The sequence below is a fragment of the Leptopilina heterotoma genome, unplaced genomic scaffold (genome assembly GCF_015476425.1).
Source record: "Leptopilina heterotoma isolate Lh14 unplaced genomic scaffold, ASM1547642v1 Lhet_214, whole genome shotgun sequence".
NCBI lineage: Eukaryota > Metazoa > Arthropoda > Insecta > Hymenoptera > Figitidae > Leptopilina > Leptopilina heterotoma.
Genome location: NW_025110932.1, coordinates 338,528 through 359,205, shown reverse-complemented (window position 1 = coordinate 359,205; position 20,678 = coordinate 338,528). Strand labels below are relative to the sequence as shown.

The window sequence follows — 20,678 nt, the reverse complement described above, 5'->3', positions numbered from 1 at the left end:
TTCATTATTGTAATTTCAATTAATAATTTTTTGATTTTGGGTTTAGCGCGTAGGGACAAATGTAAATTCCCTTTATGTGACAAATGTGAAGTGGGGTTTCACGAAAAATATAGCAGACGACGAAAGCACATTTTTGTACATAGTTTGATTTTAAATGTTGATGAGTATAGTGTAGTGTTGACATGGTAGAGTGTTTAGAGAGTTGTGAAAGAGTGCTAAACAATTAGGCTTTGCGTCAATAAATATTAGTGAAAAGTTATTATTAGTTATCCCTAGGGATCTTCTAAATATCCCGATGCTGTAAGGTGTTAGCAACAGCAATCCGTTTAGTGTTTGCAATAACAATATAATCTGTAATAATTACATTTGACATGGATAAACGAAATAAATAAAAAATCAACTATTTCGTGCAACGAAAAATGTAAATGATATTATTATCAGCTCGTAAATCTCCCCGTATCTTTCGCACATTTCTCAAAATATCTGGACGCAATTGTAAATGTGACAAATTTCATTCTCCCCCTCATCTTCAGATCTCGACTGTCTGTTTCAGCTCGGTAATATTTCTTTGCCTATTACGCGTCGTTCGGTGCCGTGACAACGAGAGGATAAGAGAGAACGATGTCCTTGCTAGCGATTCTTATTGCCTGGTGTGGGTTTTCCCTTGAAAATTACGAGCTTCCATTTGGCAGACATACGAGAAAGTCGGATTCGCCGAGTATATTTCATCGTTGTTCTTCGTATTCTATTTCAATTTTCAAGGCTCAGGTCGGCTTCGTGTGCACCTACCTCTCTTTGATACTATTGCGTTTTCCGAAAGGGAGAGAAAATCCTGCGAAAATCGAAAGAGAATCGACCGTCATGTTATGCTCACTCTAGTCGGCAGTTTAGACTTTAGTTCCTATATAAACCGTCGTTTGAAGATTTTTAAAGGGGGAGGAGGGGAGAGGGCGAATTTGTGTGTATGCGAGTTCGGTTGTGTCGTGGATGAAAGAGGGTGGCAAAGCGTACAGCAGTCGAGGGCGTGGGAGAGCCAATCCATCAGAAAGATCTGCTGCTGGCTGCCACCAACAGAATTTTGCTTCGGGCGCAAGTCCAACTTGTGTATCCCGTCTCGAACTCTATCCACTTGAGATGCAACGTTTTATTTTTAACAGTCAAATACAGGCCCATTGCCTCCGGTCTACTCTTCAGTTTCATAGTTACCACACTTTCTCAAGATAATCATGAATCTAAGTTCCAATGAACTCCAATTATAAACTTCTTTTCAGTCACCAATTCACTCGAATCATCAAAGTGAAATTTTAATTTAAGCCTCGGGAAATAGGTGACGAAAATTCTTTAAAAACGAATTCAGGGGAAAATATTTATATAATCCAACACGTATGTATACATGTAAATTACTTTCTACTCAAAGTGATAGAACGATTGAATTCAGAAAAGATTCAGGAATTATTAGTAAGTTAATTTTGTACGTGACAAAATAACGTGTTGTCTATAACCGAAAGAAATAAAGTAGAAAATGTTTCTCTTGCAGTTTATTAAACATTTTTTGGTTCACAGTTTAGATACTAAGGAAGTTGTTATTCCAGCAGTATAAGTTGGATCGATCGTACACGGCCACTCCAGTTTAGTGCGTTGTCGAACAAGGTCTTCGTGTCCCAATGAGTATCGGTAATCTCGTTTTACGCACGAGGGGTCAGAGTAATAAGGAAAGTCGTTTGCTTCAGAACAACAACTATTAAATTCCTGGGAATCACTATTAGATATTATCCCTTCATTTCCAGAATCCAATTTTCATAATTATTTTATGATTCCATTTTAATACGGATTTTTATTTCGAAAACATTATCCGATTTCTTTTGAAAAATCCCAATTTTTAATTAACTTTTTTCGAGAGATATTTTCCATTCATAAATATAAATGGAAGTAGAGTAAAGAGATGTTTTTCTGTTTTTTGCAAAAGATGGGACAATTTTCTTGAATGCGAGGAGAATATTTCTCGGAAGGGAACAATTTTAGCTTGTATATATTTACACTGTACTTGTATAGTTATTAATATTCGACGACTGCTTTTGCAAAGGAAGAAGAAAATGAAAGTTGGAAACAGGATTGGTAATAGGTATATGAAGTCGTTTGTAATCTAAGGCCAAAGGCGTACTTTTGGATTGAAAAGGGTGCCGAAGAAGAAGAAGCGGCAGCAGCAGGAGGAGAATTATTAATCATGGCTAGGATCTCATAAAGTTCCGTTTAAGGTTCGCACGTTGCATCGTTTATTACCCCGTTTCTGCAAGTCTTTGCTTAGTCCGGAAATACACTGATATCTTCCCTCGTTATTACGAATAGTCAGCCAGCGTACTCACCACAGCCTCTCAACTGAAAATTGAAAATCGTCATTTACGGAAGCAAGACGTTTACTTGTAAGCGACCCAGACAAGTTTCGCCGAAGGGGCTTGGAGTTCTAATTTCCGGTTCTGTAGTCAAGCCTCCTTGGATGTCGTTTCTTTGCTAAATCAGAAGCCTCCTGAATGAAATTCTTCTTAGATTTGCCTGTGACGCTGGTACATCCTCTTCCGGTTGCTTTGATACTCTCCTTCCGCTATAGACTGATACGAAATTTAATAGAATTGAAAAAAAGAAGCAACTTCTGGTGTGAAATATTTGTTTCCCGATACTTATTTTAAAAGAAACTCATTTTTAAGGAGAAATTTCTACTGAATAAGATAGTGATTACATTTCTTTTCTTGTCTTTTCACCCTTCTTTACATCTTTTCTAGGGGAATTATCTCTTACAAAGCCTCTTTTTAGTAACTGGAATCCGTGCACGCTCTGACACGCGTGTCGCGTGTTTTGGCGTGCACGTGACAACGGAGGGGTTCCAACTTTAGGGTGGGTTACCCGGTAAACTAAGTAGTAAGCCGAGGGTCAACCCGCACCAGGGATTACCGAGTGGTTCGGTAATTGCGAGGAGCAATTTACCCGGCAAATCCCCATTAACCGGCGTCGAATCGTCGCGTCGTTCTTCCTTCCTACGTTTGGAAATTTATGTACAAGACCGTTGCTATGCTTCTTTAGTATTTTGATTAGAACCAGTTATCCTACATCCTGGAAACGTTCATTTAAATACACCAAAAAACCTACATTTAATCCCAGCTCTTTATAGGATTTTTTTCTTCATTTTCATTTACAACAATCGTCGATAAATAAACTAATAAATTTATTGATTTTTCTACTGAATTGCGGATTTATATGAAAAGATTTATTTAAATAATTCTTGCACAAATGAAAAATTAATAAATGTGTTTCTTATTATTATGGGCGCCAAATACCTTTAAATTACTTTTTTAATTCAAGATGATTTAATATTTCAATTAGTAACAATAGTTCAGTAATTTACCTAAACAATAAGTTTAATACTGTTTTTATTTTTGCATCTGAAATAACTGGATACTAAATTACTAATATGATAAGTCGATTCTTCCATTCGGAAATGAATCCCCTCTAATGCGATAGGTAACGTGACGTAAAGTCGACGCAAAGTTGGTCGTATCTCTTCTCGGTCGAGAGAGTAGGCCTTCTTAGGAAATGAAGATACTGCTGTTTGGAAGATTAGGATTTCCCTCCAATTCACATTTGTCCTTTAGCCACAGACACTGATGTGACAAGTTGTGTCACACTCTAATATTTCTATCATTCATTTCCTACACATTTGACTAATTACTGCTCCTTAAAAAAAATTTCAATTAATTTTTATCATTTTTTTCCACTGGAGATATTTTTTGAGTAATTTAAAATCCTATTGGATTTTATCTATTATTCAATTTTACTTATGAGGGCAATTAATTTCTTCTAATTGAAATTCGATAAAGTATATTATTTTTAAATGAAATGGATTAGAGTTAAGATTTCACCGACTAGAATTCTATGTACGGATAAAGTTCACTTTTCTCTATTATTACGCCAAGAGTTTCATGTATTTCTAATGAGAGATTCTTAGTATGGGGGTAAATCTCATGTATTTGAAAGCAAACACGAGTTTTTTCTCTAAAAATTGACAGAAATTTTTGCTTTTTTGTTTCAGGTGAGTCGACTTTGTGTGTATAGTATATTAGAACTCTCTAAAGTGAGTATTTATCTTAAATTATAATGTACGTTCTGAAAATCTTTAAAAATGGCCAAAAACAGTTTGTTCTCTTTTGTTTTAGTTATCAAAAAATAATACTACAATCTAAAGTTAAATTAATGAATTTTTTTTTCAAGTCTCTAAAAAGAAAACTAATACAAATACGTTGGCAAAATATACAAGAATTTTTCCAAGAAGTTGAAAATTAAAATATTCATCGCTAGGGAATTGTATAACGTCGTAAAGGGAAGTTACATAAACTTCTTTATTTCTCCAGAGCGAAAGAAAGGTCGACTTTTTCTTAAACTTTCTTTTAAAAAATGTATCCTAAAATATACAAAAGGTTTGAATTTTTCGGGGGATGTTTAAAACTATATTTTGATAAAAGTTTAAAGTTTGTACATAAGTTTAGCAAAGTTTATCAATTATCAGAAATAGTTTTTTATACCAGTAGCGTGACATGGTGGATATAAATAAAATAATAAGCATGATTTTGACACGAGATGGAGTCCTTTTGAGGTGCAAAACTAATAGCGAGCAGCGAAGGGATAAAGTTGAGGGAGTTGTCGCGCTTAAAAGAGAGAACATGCGACATATAGCCGGGTAACGTGTATATCGATTGGCCCGAAGTTTACTCCCTGTTGCACGTAGAGCAAATGACGGCATATTATTCCCCACTTACCCCCCCCCCCCTTCTGTTACGTCGGTGAAGAATACGGGAACACGACGTTAAATCGCTCGCGTGCCACATGAATCATCATTCATTTCATGTTACGCGTTTGTTATGTGTGTGTACACATTCTGAGAGTGTGTTTGACATTGTCGGTATGGGTTTCAACTATACGATATTGAGGGAGAGCCGTAATGTGTTGGAGTATGTCGCTGGACGGCGGGTTTTATCAAGTTGAATCAGTTTACATGGCCAGTATATCTGATGAACCAGCCCAACAGAGGTAGATACCCCTAATTTACTCCCCTTACCGCTTGTACACATTTTCTATTGTTTTCTAAATTATTTTTCTCGCCTGTCACAACGAACGGAAACTGAAATTTCAAAATAGATAACATCTTTAAGACAATCTTAAATCGTTTGAACCATTTTGGTTCAAAATGACCTTATGTTCTAAAGACGTTTTCAGAACTCTCTCAATAGTTAATATCTTAAAGGAAGGTACCTTATGTTTGCTGTTTAACTCATTTCTGAGCTAAACATTTTTCTCTGAAGTTCTTTACGATAATACTACTTCTGAGGCTTTCGAAAGAATGCGACGCTGTCTGCAGTGAGCCTGACTTTTATAGTCGGGACTTAGGGTGCTAGGTGGGGATGCTCTTCTTGGAATTCTGGATTGCGCATGCGCAGTTCATGAATATCACGCCAGGGCCGTATAGAAGTATCGCGGTGCCCCTTCAAATAAACTTTTGTAGTTTCATTTCTGTTTTTCTTTATTTTAAGAATAGCAAATTTTTTATTAACATGAACATGAACATTTGCTAAATGTTTATTATTATCATCTGTGACGATGTAAGTAGTCACGCCATCTGTCGGAGTTGCCCCTGAACCGTGATCCGTTAATTGATATGATAATTTAGAAAGTCAGAACTGCCGAGTGACCCACTATAGCAGTGGTGAATGTGTGTCGCGCAGCTAGTTAGTAGAGGATAAAGTGCGTCCTTGGGTGATTCAGTATCGTGCCAGTAGTGTCTCGTCGTTGGCATTTCTGCTTGCCAAGTTGTTCAGGTAGAATTTAGATTCATTTTTAAATTTATACGTCACACATCATCATTATAAACATTTGCTAGATGGTTAGCTCGTTCAGTATGTGGAACTGTTATGTCATCAGGATTTTTAAAATAATGATAGGGCAGTATGAAACTGTTCCCATTTTTTACTTAATGTCCTCGTGACCCCACTATGATAAAAATAAATTAGATTCATCTCCGAATGGTGGAGAATTTGCAAATCACGTTTTTTGAGTGGGCTCCCTCCCTCTTTTTTGTATACATCGAAGAATACTTATGAGTAGTTCTCAGACCAAGTGTTATTCCCACGTCGTCGTGACATTCCATTTTATCTGCAACCAATAACACGACGACACTTCATCGAAGATTTCATGGAATTTTCTTTTCTCAGTGTTTATTTCTTTCTGTTCTCTTTTTCTCCTCTCTTCATGCCGGAAAGTATTAAGATGACAAAGTGGAACGCCGCGCTAGATATGGTACAGGAAGAAGGGAGGGAATATAGATGTCTAGTGGGGGAGGTTTATAAAAAAAAATTTAGCCAAGTTCCGGTCTCTTGTTCATTTCGAATAATGTCTTTGCTTTTTTGCTCATCAAAATCGCACTTCTAAAATATAAATAATTTCTCCAATTGTAGTTAACCATGATTACAAAAAGACTGATTAAAAAGAGAGTAATTACATTTGCAATAGTGTTTTTGAAATTTAAAAAAAATAATACAATCGAACAGAGAGAAAGAGTACTTCCAATGCCCCGAAGCGGTAAAAGTATTTTACAAAGTAAAGCCCGGAGCTTTTTCACTCAAAAAAAAATTGCATATCTGTTATTTTTCTATCACTTGCTCTTTGTATGATGTGTTCTTTGTGAAATATAAAAATGTAATAGAATATTTTTACACTCATCCTTCATCTATCGACACAATCAGATTTGAAAAAAATTGTTTCTAGTAATTGTAACGTGACTACTATACAAGAAGATTATAGTACAGCTTTTGGATATCATTATTTTAGCTTGGAAAAATTATCATTAAATAGAATTGCGAACGTGTAACACTATATTATTGTAGATTGAAATATTCTTGCGTATTCTATTGCTAAATGTAGATTTTCGGTTAGTGACCGGAGATGGTTTTTCCTGGCAGGGTCGGTTTCGTTTCGTCGAAGCGACGAGACTGGCTACATTTTCTGATGATTAATGATATTCCCTGATTTATAACTATCATGTTTCAAGTATAGATGGAGATTCCTTGAATTTCGATTTAGCTACAACGAATGTACAAATTTTATTTAGAAAGAAAGTGCTTCATGTCAACTGCTAATTGACAAATTATTGGAAAACTAATCTAGTGTTTCCAGTTTGGGTAAAGTTACTCGAGTTGTTTAGTTTCGCAAAAAATTGACAATTGGTTAGAGAGAAATAATTTACTGAGACTTTGAATTCAGGTGACCTATAAACTTAGTCTAATTTTAATATCAGTATAATGTCTAATTATTTGCCTTTGGGAACTGGAGGGGTGCCAAAGCTCAGTATCATTCATTATCACACGTCGAGGGAGTGCGGATTAAATTCCTGATCTTGCGGGTTGTCGCTCGATTCATTCAAACAACTGCTGGGTCGAGGAAGGATTAGAAGATTCAGAGTTTCCTGCCAGCCAAACCAATTGGTTCATTCAGTCTTGTACTTGCTTTTTTCCCCTTCTTTTCCGTACCACTTAAATCGTCTCCGCAGTAATTGATTTTCGTTTATATAAAACGAACAGTTCCGTAACAGTTCACTCAATAAGAAAAAATTAATTCTAATACAGTTAAAACTAATTATTAATTCGATTTTTTAAACAATTCAAATTTCAATGAATTTGAATTTGAAAATTCGAATCGAAGTTGAATATTTTATAAATTATGAAGTGGATTTTTGTAATCGCAACTGAAGAAATAATGTAAACTGTAAGATATCTTTTAAGAAACACGTACGAAAATAAAAAAAAATCCTGCACGTTCGAGATGGGCAACAGGAAGAAGGTGGTGTGTGGGTGGTACTCTTCCTTCGATGGAACATTGAATAATTCAGAAGCACCTTACCCAGCGATTTTCGAACTGAGAAGCATCCACTTCTGATGGGAGGCTCCATCTAATTCCGCCGCTACGAATAAATCCATACCATTAATAGCAACCACTTTTTACGACTCAATTCGTTTCTTATGATGCTTACAAGAATGTTAACCTTCGTGTAAAATTTTTCCTCGTTCAGAAAAATTCACTTCCTCCCACTCACTTTATTTTGGAACACTAAATCCATAATTGTAGGATTCTATTAATATTTAGACTCTATCAATAATTCAAGACTAGTGCAATTAATCACTGAATGACGTTTCTTTTGTCAATAACAAAAATATAATATAGAAGGTCTCTATTATAATTCTAACTATATTGATCATAATTGCAAATTCAGAATAATGATTGATGAATCATGTTTTCTAAGATTCGTTCATTTTATCATTAATCACATTTTGGCATTTTTGTTTGAGAAGAGTACAAATAGTAATAGAAACAATAATACTTTTCCATTAACTTGACTGCAACTGAAAAAGAAAGAAAAAACTATCAGAAAAGAAATGTTATAGAGTAATTCGTGATGGAAGAAGTCACTGATTCTCGGAGAAAATTGACGACATAAAAACACTTGTAGACTTTTAGCACGTTCGGAAAAGTTAGTTTATGCTTTCTCTTGAGAGAAAACCTCGCTGCGTGCGTGCACAAGAAACTGAAGAAAAGTTGAAAACAAAAGATAGTATTTGAGCGATGAACTCTCTTTAAGTTTTGGACGTTATACACAGAGAGCCGTCTCACATTTCGTGTATCGTGATATCGCAAGAGCACGTCAGGGTTGTAGGAAAGATCGGTCGATGAGAAAATGGGGACTCGAGACGAGAAGGAGTGAGAGAGAAGAATCGCACTTCCGGACTTGTCCGTGTTGGCAAGGGAAGTTAAGCCAACGCCGCGGGGGTGGCAATCACCAACGTATAAACTCTCTCCGGGTCGGTTCTTTTATGGGCCTAATATAAAGAAACGACCTCGGTCAACTATTCGCCAACAGCTAGACAACGTTTTATGAACTGTCGGCGTGATAACACAACATAATATTTTTCCCTTCTTGTCTCGATCCGAACCTTCACCTCCAACCATCATTCTTTTCCTTCAATACACAAATTCTCTTTTTCAAATTGCAGCACTTTTCCTCACTATTTTTTATTTATTCCAGGGTTGTCATAAAAATTTAATTTTGCTTTTCCCTGACTTTTTCCTGATTTCCAGACAGATCTTTGACTTTTTCCCTCACCCTAAAGAATATTCGATTCACTCTAAAAATGATTAGATACAAAAATGTTCAATTACATTTATTTACGAATTTCTCTAATTATAAAATTATTCGAAAACATCAATAATTTCTTCTTTAAATAAATATTTAATCATTATTATTTTCCATAGGAAGGAATTCAAATTTAAACCTTTTGAAATGCAACAACTGATAAAAATATTATTGTAAAGTAATATTTTGTAATTATATTGTATTGTAAAAGTATAGTGAAACGATTTCTTTGGGTTAAATTTAGTATTTTAGGAAACTATTTGTCCAGGAGATTGTTCAAATTCACAGGACGAATAGTTTGCCAAGAAGTGGTCCCTGGTAACTGTTAGTAAAGTGTTGTCTTCTTGGAACTTATCACATAGTTCATGTTAACTTCACTTTTGATGGAAACCTTTTCCCCTGGAGCATGCTCATGCCAAACATTAACTTTCAAGCTGAAAATAGTTTTCTAGCAATGCCTCTTATTGTTAGCTAAAGGTAGCTAAAATATAGGTCTATATTTTTAAAAGTTAGACCATTAGAGACGAATTCTCTATAAACTTTCCTTTCTACTTTTTCTTGTATCGAATTCTATGCTAATTTATATATTCTACAAATATATTTACTGTTATCCAATATTCATTTGAAATTTTCTCAGACTCCGAGGGCCAGTAAATTATAATTAATTATTCTCTCGCAAAGTGTCGCACAAAATTTATCTTTCTTCATCTAGCTATAGTCAGTAAAAATTAACGATGAAGATTCATAAACTCTATAGATAGAAAAAGCACACTTGATGTACAGAATATAGGAAAGAAGTACTACAAAGAGTTGTTAGTTGTCGCTAGTCAACTGAAGAAAAAACTTTGGCGGTAGATTTTAAATTGAAAATTGTACATGGAAGGGAAATTTTGACATTCTTCTAAGTCATCAGTTTTATGACTTTTTTTATTTTTCCTATTTTTTCCATTCATTGAATTTTTATTTTTCTCTTCAAAGAAGAATTCTGAGATCGCTTAATAAAAGTTGTAATGATTTTTTTTGCCGGTATCTTCACTGGAAGAGGTTTTTACGATAAGAGCGGCACATAAGAGGACATGAATAGAATGGTCCGTTTAAATAAACCAGAGCTTTTATTAGTGATGAAGCAAACTTGAATTCGGCTGGAGGAGAAGGCCAAGTTGGCAGCGTCGTGGCGTTCACAGTTTCACCAGCGATGTCTCGTGGAAGAAAATAGAAGACAGGGTGGCAAAGTAGCGTTCTTTGTGTGGTGAGTTGAGACGCTAGTCTTTATGATACTGTTGGGCCATAACGACGCTCATGGCATTGTATGCAATGTGAAGCTCGACCATACTTTGGCACAAGAATCGTGAACAGTCTTCTCGTAATGCACGAAACTATAAAAGAAATGAATGTCATCCTTTTTAAGCATGGTCCCTTCTCCATCAGGATAGGAAATCCGGACTTGAAGTTCTGTTTAAAGATTAGCAACCTATCAATAGATGAGAATTTTGAGACAATTTTGAGACAATTTTGAATTGTAATGAAGAACTTGATCAGAATTTCAATTTAGCAAAAAACTTGTAAAACGTGGATTTCTCCCTTTTTTTGTTAAATTCGAATTATTTTCTAATTACATTTATGACAATTTGCACCCAAGTTTCTTTAGTGTGCAAAATTTTCGAACAGAATTTCAATTCCTCTCTCACTCTCTCAAGTTTTTTCCTTCTGTCGACGATTTAATAACGAAGGCTCGATAAACGTCAAAGAGCGAGGGCAAATACAGCCGGGTCGAGGTACTTGGAGCCAGGAACTGTCGTTTTTGCTTTCTCTCGAGTCCCGCGAAAATTGCTACCGGTTACAATGGCAAAACAAGCGACATGATTGTAAGAGGGAGGAGTTCCAGAGGTTTTGGAAGTAGGATGGCTCTGCAGTAGGAACTTGTGCTTCTGATAGTTATGATTGCGACTGCCGTCGTTATTGGAGAATGAGAGACGCCACCCACTGTGATATTCTAGTCATCTTCTCATACTCCTCTTTGATTTTCATCAAGCACTCTCTCCTTTCCCTCATTAAAAATTGTGTGGTAAAAATATTGACCACGATTATTAATTTCGCGTTATTCGATAATTATTTTCTCCTGATAATGTTGCGTATGAATGTGTGTGTATTGAAAAATACCCGCCACTTCCTTCCCCCCACTCGAAAATGGAGTCTCACGCCGTCGGATAATAGAGCCGGATGACGCGCCGCTGTTTTTATGCGGGAATTATTGCCGGTTTCGCGGGTGTCTGATTTACATTTATTGCAGCGCTTTCGTAATGGCGCCGCTTTATCTTCCGTTATTCCAACTAATTATACTACCATTTTGATAAAATACGAGCTACGTGCGCCGGACGTTCCTGCGTTGCTGGTTCATTGCAAGATCCACGTTATACAGCAACGACTGAACGAGTTTCCGCTCTTTTGAATTTAACTAAAGCGTCTGGCATAAAGTAGTCATACACTTTTTATCGGCTGTAATTCGCCACTCGTTTTAACGTTATGTCTTCCTGCTTATATTGTTTCAGAATTGTTCAAATTTTACCTGAATGAATGGCTACACTTTAGTATGACTATTTGTCAGAAATTGCACCACAGTATTGAATCACTTATATTTGTTAATTTATTTATTCATAATAAACGGAATGGGATTAAGAATTCGTCAGTGGGAATTCTGGAGATCGCAATTGTAGACTATGGTTTCAGTAGTGAACGAAGTCATGAAGTGGTATCCCAGATGAGGAATTTTGGTATCCAATGATGGAGGTTTGAGGAGTTGTGCCATTCGAATAGATGAGGAATGATGAAATCCAGAATGTGATATTGATTTCTGAAATAATCAAATTCGGAAGTTTGCACCCCTGAGTGTAGTTGCAAAATTTACTTTCTAGAATGTTTGACAATACCTCGACTGAAAATTATAGAATATGTATGATCATCATAATCACATGAATTTCAGTCATTAGTAGCAAGAATATCATAGTTTTAATTAAATTTACAACGCATATCTAACTGTCAAAGACTTGAAGTTTAGTTATCCTGAACTTGTTGGTAATCCCATTTCTCATCGTAAATAGTTTTGACAAAGTTACCATAATTTGTCTAATCTTCCACACTGCTTCTTTTTTCCTATCTCTGGAATAATATACTCGAAATCTTTTGATTTTTGAGACTACAGTCTTGTAGTCTTCTATAATTGTTCTCATTCCTTATAGTTCAATATCCCTTACTTTCCCTTTTTCTTGCTTTATATCTTCCACCCCCTTTTCCCTTTCTTTTTTTCCGCATAACTCTGTGAGATAAACTGGAGGAGATGAGGATGGATTAGGAAGTTATACGGACAGACATAAGGGACAGTGTTCATTCAAAAGTTGAGCTGCTGACATGAGGGAAAATTTCTGATGTTTTTGATCGTGGAGTGCTAACAGAAGGAGAATAATAATTTGGTATGTTAATTTCTGCTGCTTGTAATTATGATTGCTCTTAAGAGCTGGGCTTCGGCCTCCTGCTGCTGTTAAAACCTTTCCCTTTTTTTCTTAAGGTAACCAACACTGAATCTGTTCACATAAGGCAACGAGGTAATACACGGCTCTGCTGAATTATGAATTTTACGTTTCATTTAAAAAATGTTTGTTGTGTCGTTTTTACCTCAGCTATATTTCATTTAAGAAGTCTTTGATTTTCTGATCCATCTTCATTGTTTGATATACAAAATAAATTTACACATTAAATTAAACTTGATTCTTTGTTATTTCATTCACCACAAATGCGTTTAGTACGTTGCTCGTCACAAAACTGCCAAAATCGTCATTCTCTTATTGTAACTTAATAAAATCCCTTAAAAGCATAAACTTTCGTTTATGGAGATTGGCTGTCCTGGTCACAATATATCGCTTTACTTTTATTTGTCGTGACGTTTTGCTCGTTACAAGATTAGATTAGTCATATTAGAACAGTTAGTCATAAAGAAAAGATTATGACGAACATGAAACATTCCTCTAAGTATCACTACATGTCACTCCAATTAACAAGATGTTCATTGGAGTGATCAAAGTTGTTGCTAATTTGTAGTAGAATTCTGGTGTAATGGAGCGTGCATTAGCGATATCTCTCTTGAGATGGAAGCTTTCTTAATGCCCGATAAAGGGAGATTATGTGGAATCACGAATCCGGAGTAATCCCGCGTGTATGTGCAATAAATAAGAAGCATGGATGACAATAAATACGGAAAGAGAGCAGCAGTAACAGATTGGATCGATTTCAGCACAGCTGTGAAAGGCAGACGGAATTACGAGGACCTCGTAAGCGTTTTCATGATTTAGCCAACCACTCGTTCGTGATTTAAGGATCCGTAACTATATATGGAGAGATTTAGGTAGGCTATGTCCTCGGAGAATGCACTTTTTCTCTTATATCCCCTTAAAGTCAAGTGATATGTCTGCGGCATTCACTCTCATTGGCCAGTGGTCTACAAAACTCTGGATATACATCTTGAGGAAATCGAAAATCGCCCTCAGAATTCCAACAACAAACGAAAAACACTACCGCGTTGGAGAGTCAAGCTATTACATCAAAAAGGACAAAACAACAAAGCAAACGGGTCGCGTCAAATTTCCTCTTTCAATTTCTCTGGCACTATTCAATTTCCCGACCCCGGGGGCTGAACTTCAAGGTGACGATGCTAGATGTTCTTTTTTTATCGTAGAGATTCTTGAGATAGGGAGCCATTTTACTTCACAGTGAATCGGTTTTTGGTTCACTGGATGGCTTGATAGTTGAATGGCTGGATGGCCTGGTTGGTTGGTTACGAGAAATATGTGTGGTCAATGAGCTATTTTCTTCAATATTTTCTAGACTATCTTCTCCACTTCCACTGACGGTTATTTCCTTCGTCTTCGATTTCCTGCCTTGCCTCGGAATTTCCAATCGAATGATGTTCGAGTTTCATTGTCTACTTGAAACTTCCCTTTTACAGTTATAATCTGCTACTTTGTTACCCTATCGTAGAGGAATTTCTAATCTTTCTAATTCCTCTCGATTCGAGATGAATTCGTGAGGAATTAATTAATGAGAAATTAATCCTAATTGGATAATTCGAGAGGAATTGAAGAATTAATTCGGAGAAAGAAGAGGTTGAAAATGACAAATTGAAACACAAGTACCAGAGGAATATTTTCCATTTACTGTCTTTAAATGGTTAAAAGAAATTTCGCCCCAGAGTTGAAAAAGAAATGATACAATATGAAAAGGGGGAGAATTAATAATCCTTTTATCTCTAACATGCGTTGGCTTAATTTCCTTTTCTTTCAGACTCTAATTGGCTACGATTCTAGATCAGAGGTCCAAGGACCGAGAGCGTTTTAATGAAATTAACACTTACCTGGAACAAGTCGATAAGAATCACGGCCTTTAATCAGAGTCTTTTGCCCGACGACCCTCGCCAACCCTAAGGCAGGCATCGAGAGAGAGGGGGTTTGTCGTTTCGAGTGCGCTCAGCTCGAAAAGTTCTTCCTACAGAATCTGTCGAGATAGGGAACCTTCCCGCGCGGATAGGATGGGAAAGTAAAGTAAATAGTGATTAGAGCGATTTGTATTTTTACGGCGTGCCTGATTTCCACTGAGTAAATATTGCGAGTTTTCTTAAGACTCCGTCTCCAACTGGAGTTTTCTTACAGACTTCTTTTCGAATCTGTCGCAGCAGTAAAAAGGTAGAGAAGTTCCTTTGGATTTACACTTTTGGAAAAAAAAGTCGCGATGTTGATCCATCCTCTGCCTTTAAACTTTCAAATGTTTCCATTTTCTCTTTATTCCAGGTCATCGATTGTTAATCCATGCAAGCTTAATTGTTTCCAAACAAAATATTTTTAATTTTCTCTGTAAATATGTTATTTTATACAGAGGAACGGAAAGAAAATGTCCCTTATGCTTGGGAAGAATGTTTAGCATAATAAAGTTAGATTTTTGCTGCTTTGTATTCAGATTATGTGCTCGGATCGGAATCGTAATTCATTCCTAAAAAAAGAGGAAGAGGAGCTATAAAACAATAGCTCACATCTGAGATGAATCATTCCTTCTCGTTTATAATAATAATAAAAATCTGTGAGACAAAATTTCGAAAAATAATTGCGAAATGAACGTATTTAACACACACCCGTATCGTATCAAAGTAAGTTGCGAGGTGCAAAACTATGGAGTGTGGATATAAACGGCAGGAGCAGGCGGGAGGGAAAACCAGGCAGTCGGGACTGAAGGTAAAGTTAGCGACACGTCCAAACTTATCTCCCCTCTGTTTAATTTAACGTAGCTTCGAGTTAGCTGTTAACGCGTCCGCTACAAAACTCGGCCGACAAGCGTTCGCAGTTCTACGATTTTACTTCAACTCCCTCCCGTTTTCTCTCTCATCCCCCATTTTCGGCTTTTTTCTTTGTCTACTCCGATACTCTTCTACGTGCACAAAACGCAGTTAATCTCAACTCCCTCTTCTTACTTGTGCTAAGGTGCTCATCGCTCTAATGCAGCCTAGTGTAATATCATACTAAATATTCTCCCGTTTCAACGTTACACACCATTTAGCAGCTAATTCGTTCTTTCATAAAGTTTCGAATGTTTCCTATTTAGTTTCACTGAAACAGTAAACAGAAAGGTAGAAAATTCATTTTAATTATCAGCGTTATTCAAGAATCTTAAATTAATCCCAAATTCTGCAATTTCGAGAAACATTATTTTAATTATATAAATTATCTTCAAATAACTTGTGTACCAAGTGTGGGAGAAAATCAGAAAATTATACAACAGAGTAATGAAAAGCGTGCAGAAAAGTACACTTTTCCAGGGTTGACACAGGTCAGGGGAATCAGGGGATTCAGGGAAAAGTCAGGAAAAGTAGAATTGGTCTGGGAAATCAGGAAAAAGTCAGAAATTTTTATTAAAAGTACTAAAAAAAGTAAATTTTTTGAAATTTAATATAATATTTATAGAATTTTTGGTGTCTTTGTTGTTTGTCTCATAAACTATAAAACTACCACGAATTTTAATACAAAACCTTTAAAAAATTTTTCGATTTCTGACAAAAATGAAGTTTTTAATATTATTTAATTATTTCAAAAGTTTTAACGCAATTTTCTTGATAAATAACAAAATTCTTCAAAGAAATTAAATTATTTTTTAGAATTTTAATAAAATTCTTTGCAAAATTCAATTATTTTCAAAAGTAACAAAATTCTTGGAAAAAATTCAATTATTTTTAAATATTTTAACGAATATCTGATCAAGAATTCAATTATCTTTAAAAATAGCAAAATTTTTCGCCAAAAATTCAATTATTTTCAAAAATTTTTTTGCAAAATTTTAATTATTTTTAAAAGTTTTTTGCAATTCAATAATTTTCAATTTTCACTATTTTCATCAAATTTATCAAAAGATTTACTTATTGTAAAAAAAATTTTTATGCAATTCTACGAAAACATTAAACTATTTTCATAAATAATAGAATTTCAATTAGAAATTCTATTATTTTGATACCTACATATTTAAATTCTTTACAAGAATTTTAAATAGATAAACAATAAAATTCTCGTCAAGAAATAGCGAAATTCTTCTCAAGAATTAAATTATTGTCAAAAATTTTAACAAAATTCTTGAAAAAATTTCAATTATTTAAACAAAATTTAATAAAATTCTTCGCATTAATTCAATTATTTTTATAAATTATTATTTAAATTCTTCTCAAAAATTCAATTATTTTTAAAAATTTTAATAAAATTCTTAAAAAAATTTTCAATTATTTTCAAAAATTGTTATAAAATTCTTTAATTTAATAAATATCAGTAAAATTTTAATTTAATTCCTTAAAAGAAATATATTTTCAAAAGTTGTTAATTAACTTCTTTGTAAAAATTAAATTTAAAGAAACAATCAATTATTAAATAAATATTTTATTTTTGTATTTAAATAATTGAATTCTCGTAGAAGTTATTGATAAAAATTGATTTAAAAATGAATTTGGATTAAAAATTTAGATAATAATTGAATATTTAAAGCATTGTAGCATGCATTTTTAGATTTAATTGAATTTTGCAAAGGTTTCAAATCTAAATATTTAAAAATCTGAATTTTTCGTACTTTTAACTAACAATTCTGTAGAATTAATTTTTTTGAAATTGAATTGTAAACAAATGGATTTGAAAATTCTCAAGGAATTTTTTTAAAAAATATTAGAAATAATTGATTTAAAGTTAAAAATTCTAGAAAATGTTAATTGAATTGAAATGATGAAAATAATTTTGAAGAACTTACAGTAAAAATATTTGTATAGTACAAAATAATAATTTTATCACTCGGACATTTTTAATTATTATGAAACATAAAGAAATCGATCACTCCGAGTCTTCGACTCGGAGTTATCCATTTCTTTATGTTTTATAATAATATTCTTATGAGTTGTTCAATTTTAAAATTTTTAAACATGTTAATTCCAATATTCTTTATGGTCAGGGAAAAGGTTAAAATTCTGTCTGGAAATCAGGGAAAAGTCAGGGAAAAAGAAAGTTAAATTTTCTTGTCAATCCTGCTTTTTCCGAAAAAGTGAAGATTTTCTTACAGGTGTTGGAAAAAATTAATTTGGAATTATCTTTCGGATTGTCCTTTTTTCAGTTTATTTTATTTTTCTTGGAAAGAGAAAGAGACTGTTGAAGATATTTTCTATGAGATTATCGGATTGAAGATGCTGTGAGAGAAATTCGATTGACGCTATTTCACTATAAAGAAATGGAATGTTGAAAGGAGAACGAGAGAGGAGCGAGCGCGCATTTTATCTAAATGATGTCAAAGGGGAACTACTTCTCTCCGGGTCGGGTCGAGCCCTTCGCATCCAACAACCCTCTGATACCGTTCGCCATCGAGTTTCATCAACGCCCCCCTACTTTTTCCCTTCTTTAGATGGCACGTGAGTGCAGAAAAGTATTTTAAACTCCATACAACTAAAAGGAGAAAAGAATAGTTCCTCTCCTGTCCCATATTATTTTCGCGCCTTAACTTCCGCATTTTGTTCCCGCTCTAGTAATATCCAGCGCACTTGCCCTCATTTTAAAAAATCTCCCGTTGCAAAAGGTTTTTGTAATGTTACATAAAAGGCTAAAATGCGAAAAGATAGCGACTCTAATGGAGATACTGTGTATAGGGACCATAAATTTTTATATGTTATGAAACAAAAGTATCTTGGCTTATTTTCTTCTCCTAACACTTCCATTTTTCTCGCTTTTTTTTCGCTTTTTATTTTTATTAATAACTGCAACTTAACGCAATTCGAGAATTTTGATTGATTTTTCCAAACAATGGTGATTGGGAAAATTTGCAAAAAAGAAACACTTTACAATTAAGTTATTTATTTTCCCTTTAATATTGTGTATGGTAGAAGTTTTTATGTCAACTTTTCGACCATCTTTTCTTTCTAGCGGATTATCTAGTGTTTTTCATGAGGAAACTTTTCAAATTCAAAAGTTTGTCCAAAAAGTGAACTAAGTCTCTTGCTCTAGAAAGCTTGCAAACTACAGTTATCTTATTCGTTCCATTTTAATCTCCACACACACACATACACATATTCTTGGTAACAAATTTTTGGCAATAAATAAACTTTCTCTTTAGGGAGAGGTATAAGAAGATTAAAGAAGATTTTAATTATTTTGAAAAAAGTGTTTGAGAAAAGTAAATACGAAGGGGTTGTGAAAATAGTGATCGATATTGGGTGTTTTGTATCCCCTTGGGAAGAGATTCATTCTGACTTTTCCCTTTGACCAAATATTAAATTGTTTTCTTTTTTTTTGAGCAAATGCTCTTGAAATTGTAAACGTGAGCAGGTTTGAATTCGGATTGGTTGTAGTTACGTGTTTGTTAAATACGCCACTTGACTGTCAAGTCGAGCGCGGTTAGTTGTTTGTTCTACTTTGAAGGCACTAGCGGTAATTATTCATCGTTGCTTTTATGCTCGCACCCTTGGTTTACCAGTGGAAAATAATAAACAAGCCTCTATTGACGGAGGTACTTGCGACCCTTTTCGTCTTTCTTTTTTCCTCCTCCGTCTGCTTTATAACTTGTGTGTCTCTTCTCTCTCTTTCTCGTCCGACAAAACCAACTTCTCCCCCGCCTCTCTCCTCCAAAGTCACCCACAATTCATTCAAAGAATAAACTGCTAAAAGAACTAAAATTTGCCACTCTACAGTCGTTATTTATGAATGAGCACTACAATTAAAAATTCTTCGATTTATATTTGAAAACAAAAGTTATGAGTTTTCAGATCGTAACAATTTCGCTGATTTATTTCTTTGTATTTTTCTTGCGTAGCAAAGCGAAATGGCAGAAAATCTGTCTATAATGTTTAAAAAAGACGATCTGAAAATATGGTGCATTTTATCTTCCAGTTGTATCGTTTTATGGACGTATTCTCAGTTGGGGAAACGATTTTCTATTATACGTGAGTTAAGATAACGACTACTGTCGTGATCTTTATTTTATAGTTGAATTCAGATTCTTAAAAGTGAATAGTTTTATTTAAAACAAATTTTTTGAAAATTAATAAATGATTATTACGTACAAGGAAGTTTTCTTTATCAATAAAAGTATGTTCTTAGAGAGGTTTTCTTTTTTTTCTAGTAATTTTAGGAAACATGGTAGAAAGTTTTCGTCTTTAGAAGAGGTCGAGGAAAATACTGAGTGGTGTGAGAAGAAGTGTTTGCTTCAACCCTAAAACTTGAAAGGGTTCTGCTGTAGATTAGAAAGCCTATGGTCGTTCAGGTCTCTCAAACCTGGAAGAGAGAAGATTGGCTTTCTGTCACTATTAGAGGGTATTTCATCCTCAGCCTGCAAACTTCAATCCCCCGTCTTTCTTATACGCGACACCTCGCTTTTATCTTCATTTGTATTACACACCAAAGCATAATTTCTCCCCTGCTCTATTTACATTATTAAAACTTTATAAAAACTAATTAACACAATTATTTTAATGGTATTGAACTTAAAATTAATATTTAATGAAATAACAATAAGAGAGAAAGTCGTTAATTGAAAATAATTATTTTTGTTTCAGATGGTAAGCGCTACGCATAATCATAACGATGTAAAGAAATTGCAGTAATTTGCGTTTTAAGTAAGTGATTTTTAATTTCTTCGAAAAAATTTCTCAAGTAGCATGGAAGCTTGGTGCAAGCTTAACTGAATAGTTTGCAAGCCTGCAGGGGGTCTATTCTGTAACTTTTCCACTTCCCACTTCTACTTTCCACTCTCACTTCCAATTTTCACCCTTACTCCACACTTTTTACTTTCCCCTCCACTTCCCTCTCTCACTTTACACTTCCCACTTCCACTCTCACTTCTAATTTTCACCCTTACTCCCCACTTTCCATTTTACCCTCTCACTTCTCTCTCTCACATTCCACTT

The 20,678-nt window shown here is 34.4% G+C and overlaps 1 protein-coding gene across 3 annotated transcripts in view; it reads left to right on the top strand.

The window, feature by feature from the left end:
- The window catches only part of LOC122501751 (semaphorin-2A), a 335,557-nt gene that overhangs the window by 135,091 nt on the left and 179,788 nt on the right, over nucleotides 1–20,678 (top strand). For all 3 annotated transcript variants that reach the window (XM_043611465.1, XM_043611467.1, XM_043611466.1), the window contains one exon: nucleotides 5,924–5,926. In XM_043611465.1, the coding sequence (XP_043467400.1) occupies nucleotides 5,924–5,926 (3 nt within the window). The remainder of the gene's footprint in view (nucleotides 1–5,923; nucleotides 5,927–20,678) is intronic.